Here is a 19,438-nt window from a genome sequence, read left to right on the forward strand (position 1 = left end):
CATTGGGCTACATTGGGCTACATTGGGCTACATTGGGCTACATTTGGGCTCCAACATATATATAGCCCAATGTAGCCCAATATATATTTTTCAAAGTTAATTTTCGTAAAAACCACTGGAGCCTATATCTTGAGACATAGCAAAGGCACATCGGGCTACCAGTCCCTACAATTTTGCCAAGTTTGGTGTAAATCCATTCAGCCGTTCGGGCTAAAAGTGATGCCAACCGCCCTATGGAAAATTGCATGGGAAAAACACGTTTTGGGACCCCCCTTTTGTCTCGGCCCCCCCTTGACGAAACCCCCCCAAATTTTCAGGGGCTGTTCAGAAACAAAATGTTCCATTTTCCTGAAAATTTCAGCCAATTCTGTCCTCAAACGCCAAAGTTATTCGACATAGAATTTTCAAAAATCCCATAGGAAAAAAATCCTAACTATATATACCTACTGGCTATCGCCAGTAGGTAATATATATATATATGTATATAAATATATCAAAGCTCAAAAGTTGCCCTTTGCAACAATAGCCTTTCCTTTTTTTTTCTTTCTATAAGGTCAATTCAATAAAGCACAACCCTGCATCATACATGATTTTAACAGCAATTAATAACTGATGAGGAAGCTAGACAGAAAGTAAAAAACAAAACAAATGATCAATCCCTGTCAACAAAAGGCTCTAAAGCATAGAAAGCACGAGTTACATATTTAACAAACTAAAATGATTCTTTGACAAGGAACAAAGTTATTCACACTTTCAGCTTTCTATTGTTGATGTTTTAGTTTATTGCACATCCTTCCCTTTAACAGCATGAATGAACATAACAGAAGAATAATCCATGATTGAAAATTTTGTTTCGTTGAGTCTAGGTTTTGTTTGTGCTTCTTTAATCATAAAGCCTTCCTCTTTCAAAACTTTTCTCACAAAATCTTCATTGACGCATAACATTGGAAACTTGAAATCGGCTATATACATGTATGTGCATTCCATGAGCAGAAACATTAATAAGTGACCCCCGCTCTTCAACAATGATGACAAATCTTTCATACTGCTGATAAAGGAGACATGGTCCTTGCATAGTACTATCAAAGTGTATGGGATGAGCAGGCAATCAACCTGAGGGAAGGATTTAGGTGCTACCGGACCACTTTCACAAACATCTAATTTCATGGTGTTTTTGATGAGCCTTTTCGTTTTCTCTTCGTTATCAATCCACTTTTGCCTGGAAAAAAATGCAAAAAGTATTATACAGACCTCCCAGTTGAGCTGAGGCAATCATATTTTCAAACCACTAGTTTTTGTGTCACATTTAAGAAGTGAATTTAACATATTTAGTTAATTGTAAAGTACTACCAGGTTTATTTAGAGGTATGTGCAAACTCCACGAGTAATACCTCAAGGTGGTAGAAATGTTTGTTGCGCATAATCCTATGACTGTGCAAAGAACTGAGGAATATCTGTGGTGAAAATATTACCATGTTTTCCTCGTTTGTTTGCACATTGCTGTCATCATGTTTTTGATGAGTGTAACCTGTCACACCATGTCGTTGATCAAATGAGATAGTACCAGATTTCTCTAAACCTAATGATGAACTTTTTTTCCGGAACACTGGCTAACAGAGACAGAACGGTGCACGGCTATGTCAGAGCAGGAAGTGCGGGGAGCCATCCGGGTTATGGAGCAGGGGAGGGTGCCAGATACGGAAGGCCTCCCTGTGGAGTTCTACGCCGTTTATGTGGACTGCCTACTCCCTTGCCTGACCAAACTGTAGATCGCAGCCAGAGATAAGAGAGAATACAGGAGGCACTCGTAACAACAGTGCTCAAACCTGGGAGGCACATTGAGGAGGTCAGGTCTTACAGACCCCTCTCCCATTGAATGTGGACAATAAAATTCTCAGTGGCATCTTGGTAGGCAGGCTGGTGCCCAGAATACATACGCTGATACACCTGGATGAGGTGGGGTTCATCGGAACATGTAAAACCTTTCAGGATATACAGCAGTTGATGCATATCGTTGAAAGCCCTGCCATACTGCCGCAATGGGCCCTGACATTGTCGAAAGATATTTAGAAAGCCTTTTACACATTGTTGTGGGGGTTTCCTATATGTGGTCATGGCGAGCATAGATCTGCGCAGTTTGTTTATCCATTGGACAAATTGCTTTACTCTAATCCAGTAGCCTGGGTGAAAAAAGGCTACAAAGTAGCAGACACTTACCTGGAGGGGCGTGACTCCAGACACGGTTGTACAGAGTTGCCAGTGTTGTTTGTGATAACGCTGGAGCCATTGGCTAATACACTGAGATGGGTTATATATTACCATGGTTTTAGGATTTTTGGGGTCTCCATTTACCTGTCCCTATGTGCCGATGATATGTTATTCTACATGAAGGAGACCTCCTCGTGTGTGCAGGGGAGGATTGGAGCCCTGGAACTATTTGGGTGCCTTTCGGGACTGAGGGTCAACTGGGAGAAGTCCTGTGGCTTTCCCCTTGGCATTTGCGCAGGGAGCCTCATACCCACTGGCGTAAGGCACTCACTGACATGGGCGTCGGACACAATAAAGTACCTGGGTGTCCATATCCCCTGCACACTGGAACAACTCTTAGGGGCCCATTAGGAAGTCAGGTGGACTGCAGCTTTCGACACGAATTTTGGATTTTTTGACTATCTCTCTCCGTTTTGTCCATATGACTTAAAATAATCTGGTAGATGGTCGCTAAGGTGATGTTATCATTTGGTTCTTCTTGGCGAGCTCCTGTAGCTCCTTCCATTATCAGGGAATCTCCATTGCCTCTCACTGTGTTAGGGCTGTCTTCAACATATTCCTCGGGTTCATCTTCATCTTCATCATCTATTTCGCTCTCACCTTCCTCTAAACGCATTTGTTTTGAGTACTGAGCGGCTAGATCCTCACATGAAGACGCTGAATTTTCCGACACTGAGTAAAAATCCAGTGACTCTGCCTCATTAATTGATTTTGTATCTATATTTGTATTTATCAGATTAAGCCCTTCCAGAGAACCTGCAATGATCACCCCATCTTGGCCAGAAGTAGCACAATCTCCCAAAGGGGTAGTAACTACATCTACATTTGTAGGTAGAACAGCTGCTGGTGTAATAACAATTTGAGGCGGATCAGTAACTAACAGTTCAGTTTGCTGCTTTTCTCCTTCCCCTGTTACAGCTAGTATATTAAGTTCTCTATTGACACTGTTAGCTGCTTGTGAAGCTGCCGGGGGACTACATAGGGCTTCCTTCCGTTTTTTCTCTTCTACCGCCTTAAACAATGTAGAGATTGTTTGTTTAGCTACATTTGTTACGTTTGTTGCGTTGGTTACATTAGTTGCGTTAGAGTTCTCTGCAAGTGTCACTCCCCCCGCTTTCTTTTGTAATGTCGTGGGCAAGTCTTTCTCCAGACCGTTTGTACTCACGGTTGTGTTGGTCTCTAAGTCTCGTTTTTTTGCGTTCCTTTGGGAGCCATGCTGATTCTCCTCGCAGCTCCTTTCTCTTCCCCATCTCCTGGAACGCAGCGCTGTGAAAAGCTGCAAAGCTGCAAGAGCTCGAAACGTATGTAACTCGGCGTTCAGAGCACAGCTAATTCAAAGTATTCCCAGCACCTGCGAGGGAAAAAACGCCCTCAGCACTCCCACGGAGTCTGCCACCAGCACCAGTGCTGCCATCAATTTCCGAAACTCAGCGTTTTTCCCTATTGCTTCACTTTTTGATTGTCCCGGGGCTTTCAGCGAGTGAGCGACCAGTTCAGCGAGGTCTCGTCACCGCAACACCGCCGTGGCAGCTCACCAACACCGGACCCCGTGGTAGGCGCCAAGCACTCAACAGCTGAACGATCTCAACGGTCTCAGCAGCCTCGGGGTCTGTGTCCTCCAGCGTCCGGCACAGCTTCCAGCTTAACCGATATTCAGGTACGGCGAAATACTGCTCACGATTCTGATTAATTACTTCCTCGCCTTGTTGTAGCTTTCATTCGATAATCGGGGTTTGCGCTGGATACTCGGATAGGAGAAAAAAACCTGTGAGCAGAAGGAGAGAAGAGCTCACACGTCCGACGCGACTCGGCGTTCGGGCGCCATCTTGCCTCCCGGCAGATTGGCGAAGTCACACTCTGACTTTGGGGAAAGATTCACTGAGGTTGAGACAAGAGTGTCTAATATTGAAGACGAATTAGTAAAACAAAAAACTGTCACAGAAAATTTGAATGCCAATAAAGAGGATCTACTCTGGAAAATGGCCGATTTTGAAAATCGCTCTCGACGTAATAATCTAAGATTAATGCAAATTCCTGAGGGCAAAGAAGGACAAGACTCACGCAAATTTATTGTTGAACTGTTTCAAAGGGCATTTCCGGAGTTGAAGAGATGGAATTGGGAACGAGAGGTTGAACGAGTCCATAGATATCCATTTAAGATCCAACTTAGAACTGGGGAAGACGTCAGAAAACCCAGACCGATTTTGGTAGCTTTTAACAGCTATCGGGCGAGAGAAGATGTATATATGAACACAAGACCAAATAGTAAAAGCAGGGGGGAAGGGTTTACCTTCTTTGCAACACCTGACTATAGTAAATACACTATGGACACCCGATGGCAGCTAAGACAATTAGTGAGTGGGTTTAAAAAAAAAAGGCGCACAAGCTTATATTATGAACCCGGCTAAGTTGAAAGTTATTTATAAAGAGAACACTCGGTTCTTTACCAATGTTGCATCTGCTAAAGGATATCTACATGATTTAAAAGACTCTTAGATCCTCTGATGGTGGATTTACACAGCTGTTACTGCTTAAGGATATAGCTTTTTGTCTTTTCGTTTACTTGATTTAAAAATACTTGAAAAAACTAATTTTTCCGGTTGGGAATTTAATACTGGGTAGTATTCACTGGTAAGTTTGGATACAATCTTATATAATGATGAATGAACTGCTAAACCTGTGAGGCAGGGAAGGGGGAGAGATTGAGTTCAGCTCCATCACCAGGACCAGGAGTCCGAAAGCCTCGGTAAAGGAGGGGGGGGGGTGCTACTGGGCAGCGGGTTGGGTGGTGGTGGGGGGCACGGGGGTTAAAGGGGAAAAATGCCACATGGAGGTCAAACGATTTTGCAGAACTAATTAATTAAGAGGAATGGAGTCAGCATTAAAGGAAATGTTAGGATCAAAATAGTATACTTTATTGTTAACTACGGAGATAGAAATATGATTGGGGAAAGCTAGAATGGTTAAGAAAATGAAAATATGTTCTTTTAATGTTTCTGGCCTTAATAATATAAATAAAAGGAAGAGGATTGCAGCAGAAATTCGCTTCTTGAAACCGGATATATTGTGTCTCCAAGAAACACATTTACCATGGGAGAAAAGAGGTCTTGCATCCGATTTAGGATACACGTTATTGGCAACATCCCGGCAAACAAGCACGATTAGAGGGGTAATGATCTTGATCAAACCACGATTAGGTACGTTAGTAAATAGCCTAACGGATAAATGGGGCAGATGGGTGATAGTTACGCTAAGTATAGGAACTATGTACCTAACAATATGTTCAATTTATGGATCCAATTTGGACGAGGGAGAAATATTTGAATATTTAAATCTTGAACTGGCTAACTGGAGAGCCCCTTTAGTCTTACGTGGAGATTTTAATATCAAATTGAAGGCAGGCGAATTAGACGCCGGTATAGAGAATTATAAAGGGAGAAAACCTCGGGTCTTTAAAGCTTTATACAATCTAGTGAAGGATCACGCAATGGTTGACACTTGGTGTAAGAATCACCCTACTGCCCCAGGATATACCTTTTACTCCTCCCCGCATAAGAAACTAGGTAGTTTGGATTATTTTTTTACCTCAATTAGCATACAATCTAATACAAAAATCCAGATATTTCCAAGAGTAACATCGGATCATTCACCACTGCTTCTTGAGATCGCCCATATAGGATAGGAGAAGCAAAGCAGAGTAGGAATTTCACATTTGATAGGAAGTTATGTTTAGATCCACAATATAGAGAGGCTATGGTCAAATGGATTACAGAATTTATACAGAACAATATGGGATCGGCTGATATTGATATAATATGGGATACATGGAAGGCATGTTTCAGAGGAGAAACAACGCGCTATGGTTTTTATGCTCAAAATTTACAACGGGGTAAAATGCGAGATCTTTATGATCAGCTTGCCAAAGCAGAAGAAAAGCTAACCACGGAAATTAAGGAGGGACTTAATAATACAACCAAAATTCAGGAATTTGAGGTTCTTATAGCTAAATGCCAAGCGAACATTACAGGAATCTGGTCTCAGGAGATCGCTCGGAAATACTTAGTATATAGGAGTTATATGCATGAATATGGGGAAGCTGTAGGTAGGGCTTTGGCATTAAAATTAAAAATGAAAGAATCCTCTCACCAAATTGCTAGATTAAAAGATAAAAATGGTCTAATTTCCGAAGATCCACAAAAAATGTTGGAAATACTTTATCAATTTTACACAGAATTATATACGAAACAAGCTAATTTAGATATTGATTTGTTTTTGCATGAAGCGATACTTAATAAACTTAGTGAATCAGAGAAAGCTGTGTTAGACCAACCTTTCACAATGGAAGAGTTGGAGGGTGTAATAAAAAATATGTCCAATGGCAAGGCAGCCGGTCCTGACCTTATCCCAAGTGAGGTTTATAAATGCTTTTTCGATCCTCTAAAGAATCTTATGTTATAGACATTCAGAAGAGCGCAAATAGGAAAAGCCCCACAATCTTGGGATGATGCCTCGATAGCTATTTTTGCCAAAAAAGGGAAACCCCCAGAAGAGCCTGCCTCCCCAGACCTATATCTTTGTTAAACTGCGATAGCAAGATTTATTGAAAGATGTTAGCTAATCGCATTTCTAAGATTATAACACCCTTAGTATCATTAAACCAACATGGTTTCATTCCCAAAAGAGGAACTGTATCTCATATTAATAAAGTGATCACTCTAATTGATATAGCGGAAACTGAAAAGAGAGATTTGGCGCTGATATTACTGGACGCCGAGAAGGCGTTCAATCGCGTAGAATGGGATTACTTATGGGAAGTTATGGATAGGATGGGATTCGGTAATAAATTCTTAACAGCTATTAAGGTACTCTATCAATCACCAAATGCGAGAATTGTAGTTATGGGGCAAAAATCAGATAGTATAATTATTACGAGAGGTACGCAACAGGGATGCCCTTGTTCTCCACTTCTTTTTGCGTTATTTATTCATCCTTTTTTAACTAAGTTACAGGAATCATTATGTATCAAACCATTTATCGTATCTAATATACCTTTTTCAATATTTGCATATGCGGACGACATAGCTATTATCACCACAGATCCCAGACAAGCAATCATAGAGATCGAACAGTTAGCTATCAACTTCGGACACAGCTCGGGTTATAAACTTAATGCTGCAAAAACGCAGGTACTTTGTACAGATAATCTTCAATATAATGATAATAGGGTAGTCTCAGAAGTGATATATTTAGGAATAACCATAAAATCACATACACAGGAGATAGTGGCAGCTAACTTGACTAGGATAACATCACAAATTCAACAATCACTAGATAGATGGGGGAGACTCCAACTTTCCTTAATTGGAAGGGGCAACATTATTAAGATGAATATACTACCTAAAATAGTATATATTTACCGTAGCATTCCTCTAGAAATTCCTCAAAACTATATAAATAAAATACAAACATTATGTACGGAATTTTTTTGGGCACCTGGGAAAACCAGAAAAGCAATGAAATGGCTGACTTTGCCGGAAGAGAGAGGGGGGCGGGGGATCCCGGATTTCTTGTTTTATTATTATTTATGTTTTCTACAGAGAATGCGAATTCTTCTGACTGGAGAACAAATAGAGGATCCTGCAGAGTCGCCCTCAATATTTTATTTATTACTGGGAGAATACTCAAAGGGCTGTTTACTGAAAGAGCTCGAAGGCAATTACTATAAACATACCCGGTTTAAGGTGATTGATGCAGCATATAAAGTATGGAGGAAAGTTAAAAATATATTGAAATTAGATAAAATTACTTTTTACACTCCATTTTCAGCAGAGAAAAATTTTCCATCAATATTTAGGGATCAGGTGGCCAAGGTATGGAGTATGCAAGGGATGGTAAGAATTGGAGACTTATATCAGAAGGATTGAACCTTTAAAGCTTTTTCTGAATTGACTAATAAATATCATATTCAGCATTCTAGTTTCTTTAAGTATCTACAAATTAGGGATTTTTGTTTAAAGAAAGTAACCAATCCGACATCTAATATTCTAATAGAGGCGATACAAACAAAGAGAAAGATAGGGCAGATATATCAATTATTGTTGGAGTATAAACAGGATGATTTGAATAAATATAATATATATTGGCAAAATCAGTTAGAAGACAATGAATTGAATATTGTAGATACCATTCTCATGACTAAAGATGTTTGTATTTCAGCCAACATGAAGGCACAAGTATATAAAACTGTATTTAGACTATATTACACACCTAAACGAATTTCTTCATGGGGCCCACAATATGATGGAAAATGCTTTAGGTGTGGAGGAGAAGAAGCAGATTTACTTCATATCTTCTATGAATGCTCTAAATTGAATCCCTTTATCTTAAATATAGAACATTTTATGTCAGAAATTATTCACTATCCTATAAAAATATCTCCGGCAATGATGTTAATTGGAAGGACTCAATGTATTAATGAAAATACAGATTTGTCTAAATATAAATAGTTTTTATTTGTAGCAATGATAGTTGCTAGATTATGTATAGCTACTGAATGGCTACAACCTGAAGCACCTGCTTTTGAATTTTGGAAAAGGAAATTATTGAACATATATGAATTAGAATGGAATTTATATGCTCTAAAAGGGATAAGGAAAAAAAGGATTGGTATATCGATATGGGGCGTACTTAAAGATTACTTAGAGAATTAGAATTTTTTTATTATCTATTTACGTATCTCGTAACGAACCAATATGCTGGAATCAATCACCTATTTGTAAAAAAATGCTTTTTATGTTTGGCTTTATTCTTTTCTTATTGGATTTTGTGAAATGTATTTTGCATCTTTTTGGTTTGATCTCACGTTGGCAATAAAAAGAAATTTTAAAAAAGGAAGTCAGGTGGATTGCCCCCACCAGGCTGGCGGTAGCCACCGCCAGCCTGGCGGGGGCAATCCCCCCGACATCCTCACTCGTTTCCCCCTGCCATATTAGTATGGCGGGGGGACCTCGGCGGACGGAAAGAACGTCCGCCGCTTTTCCACCCCGGTCGCCTTGCGGCCGGGGCGGAAAAGGAATAATATGGTGGCGGTGTCTATCAGACACCGCCAGCCATATTACAATGGGCATTTTACAATGCCTTTCCGTGGTGGCAATGCCGCCACGGAAAGGCATGCGGTCTTCACTCTGGGGGCCCCCAGAGTGAAGGAGGGGTGGGGGCTGCACACGGGGGTACCTGTGGTACCCCCCCACATTTGCATAAACAAAACGGCAGGCACCGCGCGGTGCCTGCCGCTTTGTTTATGCAAATGCTGAAATGCATTTCTAGCATTGTGGCGGGCGGTGCTGAGTGCACCGCCCGCCACAATGCTAGAAATGCAGGATGTGCACGACACTGTGGTGGGCACATCCTAATGCCCCCATCGGGACCCCCGCCCTTATGGCGGGCGGTCCCAATCCCCGTCAGGATGGCGGGCGGGCAAAGTCCGCCCGCCATCCTAATGACCCCCTTAGTTGGGAATGTCCTGGTAGTGGTGGCTTCTTTGTGACTCACAGTTAGATTCTGGCTGATGCTGCCCTTGTCAGTTATGTTCTAAATAGCGTTGTTTGAGATGGTAATCCTTCCAAGATACTCTACTACTTTACAGCACTCCCCATATCAATACACAAACAGTGTTTCTTACTATTGATGTGTTGCTCATCCAACTTATATGGGGCAATGGAGGAAAACAGGTGGCTCTGGCAAAACTGCAGGGGGGTTTGGCAGTACCCGACTTTCCAGCTGTAATAGTTAGCGGTGCACTCACAGTGGGCACTGTGCAATCATTGCAAATGGCATCTTGTACAGTGCAAGTGGTCGTTTTCTGCCGCTCGAGTAATTTTTACTCGAGCGGCAGCTTTCTCAAAGCAGACTGATAGTTTCTCATCGTGAGCGGTCACGAGCACACGCGACCACTTGCAATGAGAAATCTGACCTCCCCGTGTTGAGAATCTCGCCGTGAGGTTTATTTTCCCAGCTCGCGATCAGCAACTTCCTGTTGCTGAACGCAAACGAGGAAAAAGTCTCACCGGGATGTAATTTTGCTTGCTCCTGGTCGCCAACTTGATGTTGAGAACTGCGAGCAAAAAATGCCAACTAAGCTAGTTGCACAAACTACGCGAGTGTAGCATAATTTTCCGTCCAGGCCAACTCTAGACAGCACACACAAAGGGAGCTTAGGTGCCACCTGATGGGCCATCCTGGGCAGGATGGGAAGGAGGAGCTAGGCACAGCTTCACACTTACACCTAAATAGCCTTTGTCCTGTCCATACACAAAGGGCTGCATACCCCCTGTAGTGAGGCCAGAGGCAAGGCAGGAAGGGAAGGCCTCTGTGCACTTCAAAGCCCTTCCTTGAAGTCCATTTCACTTTAAAGGCGCCAGTGAATATAAGGACTGGACTTTCGACTCTACCGCTTAGGTGCACTTCTGGACCTGTGGATACTCTTCCAGGAAAGACGACTGCTGTGCTGTTGAAGGACTGCCACTATGCTGGACAGTGCTCTGGAAGAACTGCTTCCTTGCTGTGCTGACCTGCTGCCCTCCTTGCCTGGGTGACAAGGACTGGACCCACATCACTTGAACCAAGAATCAGAGTGACTCCAAGGACTTGCTGGCTTGCGTCCTGATTCAAGTCTCGGGGACATAAATGACTTCCAACTCAACTGCTACAGTACCTGGACTCTGCCTTCCATGAGTCTGCCCTGCCAAGTGGCGCCAACCCAGTCCTGGATCCTTGGAAGTTGACTTGAAGTGCTGCTCCAGCAGAATCCCCTCATTGCTATTGGAGCGAGTACTCTGAACCTGTCAATCACTTCCACTGCAGACGCATCACCGCCATTGCGAGGATTGACAATGGTGCATCGCAGACTGCATGGCATATCGACTTCATTCCCTATGCATCATCACCATTGCACGGCTTGAAAATGCTACATTGTCTTCCTTTATGGACCGTTAACTACCCACCACCTCACCTGCACCCTGTATCTGCAACCAAGGTAGTTTGCAGAGGGCCAAAGCTGGTCCCTGTGTCCGACCTGAACTCCATCGTCTTCACCCTGAACTTTTGGATTTGACCCGGTCTAGCGCACCCAGATAGCTCCAGTTGGCGCTTCATGCTTTTAAACACAACACTTCAGCTAGTCATTCCAGAGTCATAACTCCGGTTCTGCTAATTGGATATTTGTCATTTTGGTCTTGTTCTGTTCATTAAATCAAGCTCTGGTATTCTAACCAGGTTTGGTATCTTTTTGTGTGGTGCTTTCCCTGCTTTACTGTTTGAAGTGTTGCACAAATACTTTGCACATTCCCTCTTAAGTTAAGCCTGAGTGCTCTGTGCCACGCTACCAGGGAGGGAGCACATGTTAATCTACAGTGTGCTTGTGGCTTACCCATACTGTGGTTCTTGCTTGGACAGGGTGCCAACCAGAAACCCAATTTCTGACAGGGGGACTGTTGAGATGATAGCCTCAAGGTTCACCCCACAGAGAGAGAGATATGGCAAGACTGCTGCTGACCTTGGTGGGCTTTTCAGGTGGGCCTAGAGGAGGGCTTCTGATAACCAGGTTGCTATATGTTTGAAAGAGGGCACTTCAGCTGACGCCAACCAGGGTACCGTATGCCAGGGAGCTCCCGACATGGCACATGCTTGCCATACCACATGGTGGCAGCTGGAACAGACTTAGAAACTTGCTGGAGTTGAGTCTGACAACAGCAGACAACCTTTCTGTTAATGGTGTGATAGTGGATTTTTAGTGCATCTGAGAGCAATATGGCATTCCTGCTAGTGATTGTTTGTTTCATGGGGCACTTACAAGGAACATCAAACAATGGTGACGGGCAGGACTGCCGAAGCCCCACATGCACAGGGGCTGCAGTGCATTTGTGAGATTCCCCAGGAGGCATCATTTGATGTCACTTTTCTATAGGGTTCCACAGGACTAGGCTAATTTGGGGCTCAGGCCCTAAGAGATCACTGGGAGCAAACAATGGGGACACCCATCACTGACACATACTGGACAAGTATGGTCAGAATCACACCACTAGGGTCCCACAATGAGCGTTTCAAATGGATCCAATTTTATCACATTAGCACCTTCGAGTCTCATGACGAGCTCAGCTCGTCATGAGCCACGGTGCTCGTGTGCTCAAGACGAGCTGAGCTCGTCATGACCGTTAGAATGCTTGCATGCTGGGCAAATTCCCCTGCTGTGCGAGTGTTCTAAAGAAACGGGTGTGGTCATTACGAGCTCAGCTCGTCATGAGCACACGACCACCGTGGCTCATGACGAGCTCAGCTCGTCAGGAGCATGGGGGCGCTGTGCGCGCCCCCGGCCCCCAGCACAGCAGGAGAATTTGCCCAGCTGTGAAGGGGTTAACAGAGCACACTTGCCCTAGATGTGGTGAATATAATGACATATTTCTGCATATGGTATGGGATTGACCAGTCATCCAACCATTCTGGACAGGGGTGGAAACCATAATATCAACAGCAATGGGGAGGCAGTTTATAGGCTCTCCAGGGGCATTCCTGCTGGGATGGTTCACCTGCCGTAAGGCAGGTACAGTTACAAACAAATTTATAGGCTTGGTGCTCATACTTGTCAGCGCCAAATTCCACTTGTATGGAAGTCCTCTGGCAGCTCTACTGTACACTCATGGGTGATGGCACTTTGCAAATGAGCTGGCTGTGAGGGAGTTGCGCTATAGCAGGAGCCTAACAGGGGATTGAGGCCTGGAACCTCGTATTGGCTGACATCCCACTTTGTGGGGGAAGAGGGTTAAGTAACATCTGGCATCTTGTGGTGTGGTGTCTCTTGAGCGCCAATGGGCGGGGGCCCCCACACAGTATGAATTGGCCTACACTTGCTCACCGCCATTCCCTACTAACTTGCCACAAGCAAATTCCATGACTGCATGTATCCCCGGGGACACCTCCCCGCACTTACATTGCATCACATATCATGTCATTCTCCATCTCCCTTTGGCAGGACTCTCATTGGATAAGCAGGATTGCACACACCTTCTCAGTCCATGGCAGACTACAGGGGGGTTGGGAACTTGTGCTTACGGATTTGATGTGTAGGATGTTAAAACTTGGTCAAATACATTTTCAAAAAAAATTAATACATGCGGTACAGTTTCAAAGCCCCCACTAGATGTTGATAGACATTATTTCTTAGATTAAACCAGTGTAGTATTGGAATGTAACAAAAAAAACAGGCATAATAGTAGGAAATGATCCTTATAATGTGCTGGATGACTAAACAGTATATTTCATACCTCTCTTCCTGATTTTCTTGAATAGGTTTTAAGCACTGGGTCCAGTCAAATGATTTTGGGTGATTTTTAAGCCAGTTATCTATATATTGCAGGTTGGTGTCTAAATACTCCATGATAGTGATCTCCTTAAAGTATGCACTTGTTGGGAAAAGCAGATGAATATTTACGAGAACCCCATATAAGACCAGTGTGTCTCCCTTCACAGATCCTATAAAAGAAATGAGCACCATGTTATGATTTACATTAGGGCTAAGTGTGCATGTTTAAACTCATACTTTGAAAATGACAAATAATGGGTATGATAGCAAAAGAATAATTTTTTAAGCTTCATTATAAACACATTTGCATGTTATTTCTCTTTAGTTCTGGGTGAAGCAAGCTCTAGCTCAAGCTGTCAGGTTTCTGAAAACCTCAACCTATTTCTTATGACAAATGGTCCCTGATAACTTAATCAGTACTTGTTGCTACCGTGGCTAACCAAGGCTGCATGCTTGTCATCTCTATGCATATGATCTATGTATTCAATCTGTATGAGAAGCTAGTAAATGTGTCTGCTGATATTCCAATCATTGCTTCTGTGCCTCATTGTCTATTGGTTTATGCAAATGATGTAATGCATATTGTAAGTAGAGAGAGAAAGTCATGCATTAGTGAAATATAGCGTAGATCCAGAAGGACCAAATCCATGCTAGATTATCAAAATACCTCTATGAGATAAACTTACATCCAGTCAAACTAAGTGATTCTCATTTATATCATCATTGGTCATTCTTTATATCTGGCCTGAATATGGTCCACTTAGAATTACACCGGATAATCCTTCCCTAAATAGTTTCGGACAACCTTTCATAGGTTATGTGTAACTCTTGCAAAAGTAATTATTTGATTCATACTCCCTTGCAACTCAGATGTGGCAAGCTCACTCAAGAAACTCCTCCTCAATTGCCATCTTATATACAGGTAACCTTCTGGTTGATTGGTAAAAGCTGATAACCTTCCTTACACTGCCTCCATCCCCTCCCATGGCCTTTTTCTCTACTTTCCTTTATTTTACATCCAATCTATACAGAATTGTCTAGCTTTGTATCAAGGTTCAATCTATGGAAATCCCCATACCTAAGATTTGGACCATTTACTAGTGAAAATTAAAGATATCAAAAATACTTGGAGAGCCTGAGCCCATTTGATCTCTTCATATACCTAATCAAATACATACATTAAAAGACCAGATGGTCTCAGCCTCTCCAAGTATTTTGATATCTTTAATTTTCACTAGTAAATGGTCCAAATCTGTATTTCATGTTAGCAACATGGTGAATCAGATGCCAAATCTTATTGCCCATTTCAGTTGTAAATATTAGGGGGGGCTTTTGGGCAAAAGTAAATGTGTTGGGAATTGTTGATATAAGTTTGGGAAGGGGTTTAGGAATGTTTCATTTCTACAAACTGGTTTGAAGGATTAATATGGTTCAATTGTGCACCCACAGCAGCAGAACTTCATCCATGTGGTGACGCTAATTTTGCTCCTTACCTTCCCTACTAAGTTCAAGGCAGATGGTCTTTTATTGCCTGCTAAAAAGTGTGGAGGGGAGTAAAACAATTCAAGATTATACTTTCAATTAGACATGCTTTATAGGACCACAGACCTCGAATTCCAGTTTTGGTTATAAGGCCAAAAATAATTGAATATAAACACACGTAAATATCAGAGTATATAGATACATAGAAATCAATACAGATCCAAGTCTACGTATATAAATCATTCGGCATAAGAGGCATAATATAATGAACTCCAAAATCAAAATTCAACAAAGGATAGAAGCTGAGTCCAATTCTCTTTTCATTTGAGAGAAAAACAAAAGTATCTTTCCCTACTCTGCTCTAAATGAGAGTCCTACCTATTTCCCCAATATTCTATCCCAAAGGTGAAAGCACATGTTGACTTCCTAAGAAGTACTTACGTCAAATGGGTCTTAAAGCTATGGCGCTCGCTCTAAGATGCTCCTTCTCCTCCAAAATAAGCAGAAGTCTCCCTAATCTGTCCCTGCGCACCATACAAAAAGACAATGTTCAACCAACAATACGTCATCTTCATTGGCGCCATCCTTCACTTAGTTTCCACATAAGCCTTTAATTAAATTAATTATTTTCCAGTGGTCCTCCATTTTTGCCTCCCAGACTTCTTCAAAGACATTCCGAGTATCTCCTTACATCTAAGAATAACGAGGGCAAATTCCGGCACCTGCAGTACGATGAGAACATACTATCTTCGAGCACACTAAGGATTCATTTAACTACAATTCTTGAGCAACCAAGGAGAAATGAAACTCAAAACAACCTACAGTTTGGGCCTACAATTCAGTCAACTTATACTAAATACAAATACATTACACAAGTAAAATTTCAACCTGCACATTACACATACAGGAATTATAAATTTCTTTAATACATACAAAGTCCTACTTAAATGTGCACACTACATTTCGATGCTAATATAACTCGAATAAATGCATCCTAATAATCATGAAACACTGCAAACAATAAAAATACATGTGAGTGCATTTAAACCATGAGTATAGTGCACCCATACAATTTAGGGTGCTATAAGCGATCTGTCACTTGCGAAAAATTTATCTTGAGAGGAGATTTGTTCATTTTTTGACCAATACTGCTTCTATTGTCTTCTTAGTGTTAAATCTAAAGAAGAGTATTTTCTACATCACTCTCTAGAGCATTTATTAGTTCTGATAGTGCATCTGTGTTGCTCTGGCAATGCTCTTATGAAAGAGGTTTCCAAGTGTTGTGATTATTATCCTTATCAAAGAAGAATAGCCCGTGCTTACCAACAGGACATGAATGGAGGTAATGAGGCTTTCTGCAACCCTATATTAAAAGAAGGCAGGAGATGGAAAATCCTTCTAAGTTAATCAGCATGAGAGGACACTGTGTATCTAGGTTGGTGGTTCCCCGTCAGTCTCTTAGAGCTGCAACAATTTAAAGAATTACAGAATTTCATTTATTTATGTGAAGTAGGCACACGGTTATGGCCAAAGCTCCTGTTCTATTGAAAGCAATGGACAACAGAATGAAAAAAGTTCCAATTGCATTTTGTGTCCTGATGCAAGCCCTTTACCCAAGAGGGTTCGTTTTAGGGTCTGAAATATGTCAATCATTTTCTAGGACAATTGGACCATTATATCCTGACCCCCGCACAACAAACCTTTTAATCATACCCAAACAACTGCTACTAAAGGGATACCTTGATTTTTTGATGGTATTGTTATTAGAGACACCACGGCTAGAGAAATAATTAATGTGCTCGCTGGAATATGGTTGAGCCTAGTTTTTTGGGACCAGGATGAGACCCATTGATGAAGCATGACACTACTGGAGTGGGTGAGGGTCTAACAAAGAAAAAAAAGTGTTTTCTTTGCCAGCAGCATGATAAATTGATGCCAAATCTTTTTCCTCATAACAAGTAAGTTAGGTATGGGATACTTTTTGGCAAGTTATTAGTCTGTTGAGGGAGGGTGTATCCCATTTCTTCTACATTCAGTCTCTCTTCTTTTTTGGTAGGGCGGATCTTACAACACCCTCATCCAGGTCTGCGTTTGACTGTGGTTAGACTCCGTCTTACTTTAGTCAACTGAAAGCCAACTTCTTCCCATCCATATTTACCCCGAGAACAAGATAATGGAAGCTGTGAGGAGAACATGTGTAATGCCAAATCAAATACTAACTGGTTAATATTGAAATTGGTTATAGTGTGGAAAATGTGTGTAAGGAAATCATCCCATGCTGTTCCAACTGGTCATAAAGAAAACTGGCAATGCTGTTCTAAATCATGGATAATTAAAATTATATACTAATTGAGCACGCTGGAAAAAAATGGACAATGTGTTAAGCTGGTATAACGTCATCTGTCAATAATAGACTTATTTCTTATTGTGAAAACTGACAATGGTGTGGTAACAAACTATATAACTGAGCATTCCACAGTAACTGGACATAATTTAAATTGACAATATTGTTTTAGCTTGTATACTGTACTAAGTATGAAGAGCAACTTTGGAATAATGGAAAATTACCAGCATGCCTAAAGGAAACAGACCTACAAATGCCAATTTTACAAATTGGTAACTGATGAAAATGTGCTCAATGGGCCTGATGGAAACTGCTGTGATGTGCTAAATAGTTATACAGAAAATTTCAATGCTTTCCTAACAAACCATAAATGAAACTGTGAATGATACGCTGCTGATCAAAACTGAATCTGGCAATGGTATACTTACTAAAATTAGTGAAAACTCCCTGTGTTCTGCTAACAGGACATAATGGCAACAATACAAAGTGATAAACTGAAATGTTGGGAGTGGCCCACCATCCAATTGATATGGGTAGCAGGTTACTATGAGAGAACTCTCTGCCTGATCTCCTTAGCATGACGTCAGTAGCAAGGCGTACCTCAGTGATGCATATTAGTAAAGTCAAAAAGAAAGAACTGAAAACATAATAAGTACGATAAGACAAAATCAGTTAAGCAAAACAAAGAGGGTCCCCAAAGGTTATAGGCCAAACAAAAATAACACCATTAACTATTCTGTGACTAAAGACTACATGCAACATTAATGAAATCATTCTAAGAAAACAGTACCATTAAAAATAGATGTTGGAAAGTACTGCATCCTATGTCACACTAAATTAGAAAACAGTAAGAAATGTGACAATTTAGTAACTAACAATTTTCTATAAACATCCTAGATTTTCAGATGACATTGTGCCAACACTGCAAAATAACACAGGTGGTGGGGGTCGCTGTAAAAATAATTTTCGTGATTAAATGAGACACAACATGTTGGCATTGAAAAGGAATATTTTGGCGTTTGGAGGAATGACTGCCCCTAAACAAACAGGGAAGAAGCATTTTCGGACATAATCATGGAGTCATAGCTACCTAATATACGCCCACTGGTTTTGGCTACTTGTAGAAAAAGAATACTAGAAATAATCCTGACCATTTCTGTCATACCATAATTCGGAACCTTTGATTTAACTGGATGAGGTCACGGATGAAGTTCAGTCTTTAGAGAAGTTGTAGACCTATGGAAATACCTTCCAGCAGGTTTGAAATGACAAGAATATAAGAAAAGATTCCGAAATCTATCATATGCTGAGTTCTTTCACTGAGTTCTTTCACTGAAAAGTTGATTAGCCAGTTTCAGGTCTTAGTTCTGGTGTAACACTCCATATTAAATATCCATCAGCTTTCATTGTTTCAGAGCATTACAAATTCATTGGATAATCCAAGGTGAGCCTCAGGACCTGGGTATAGTGCTATACAAGCATAAGGGTCCTCATGGCTAAACATACGCTGTTAATACATGTATTAATGATCCAGGCAATGGATCTTAGCAAGAGAGAGAAGTACAAGACAACCAATGTTTTTTTTTCAAAAACAAATTCAATTTGTATTGTAAGATTATTCTATATCATATAATACTATCAGAAACTTGATACAGTAGCATAAATGTTTAATGAATTTTGTGTTTATGTGCAGAATATCTTCTATCTGGCCTTTTCCGATCTAACATTTATGCTCCAAATGTGTGTGGAGAGGCCCCCATGCCTCTTAGTAGATTGTATTTATTTCTATCCACCAGACAAGTCACTACACTGGTTCACTTCTCGGTCCATCATAGCATGCACTGTAACACTAGTGCGTGACTCAGCCATCTTGGGGGTATGCTTTTAGAATAGGGCATGCAATCAGGCCAACGTGCATATTTGTACACACATTCCAACGCTGTAATGGTATCTTGTGGCAGAAAAGCTTTACCGTCAGACGACTCACT

The 19,438-nt window shown here is 41.4% G+C and overlaps 1 protein-coding gene across 1 annotated transcript in view; it reads right to left on the reverse strand.

The window, feature by feature from the left end:
* Nucleotides 1-488: 488 nt before the first annotated feature.
* The window catches only part of LOC144791542 (nicotinamide N-methyltransferase-like), a 49,097-nt gene continuing 30,147 nt past the window's right edge, over nucleotides 489-19,438 (reverse strand). Inside the window, exons 2-3 of the mRNA XM_078666258.1 lie at nucleotides 13,587-13,794; nucleotides 489-1,219 (exon numbers count right to left, since the gene is read on the reverse strand). Of these exons, the coding sequence (XP_078522384.1) occupies nucleotides 781-1,219; nucleotides 13,587-13,794 (647 nt within the window). The 3' untranslated portion in view covers nucleotides 489-780. The remainder of the gene's footprint in view (nucleotides 1,220-13,586; nucleotides 13,795-19,438) is intronic.

Source organism: Lissotriton helveticus, chromosome 11 (assembly GCF_964261635.1).
Source record: "Lissotriton helveticus chromosome 11, aLisHel1.1, whole genome shotgun sequence".
NCBI lineage: Eukaryota > Metazoa > Chordata > Amphibia > Caudata > Salamandridae > Lissotriton > Lissotriton helveticus.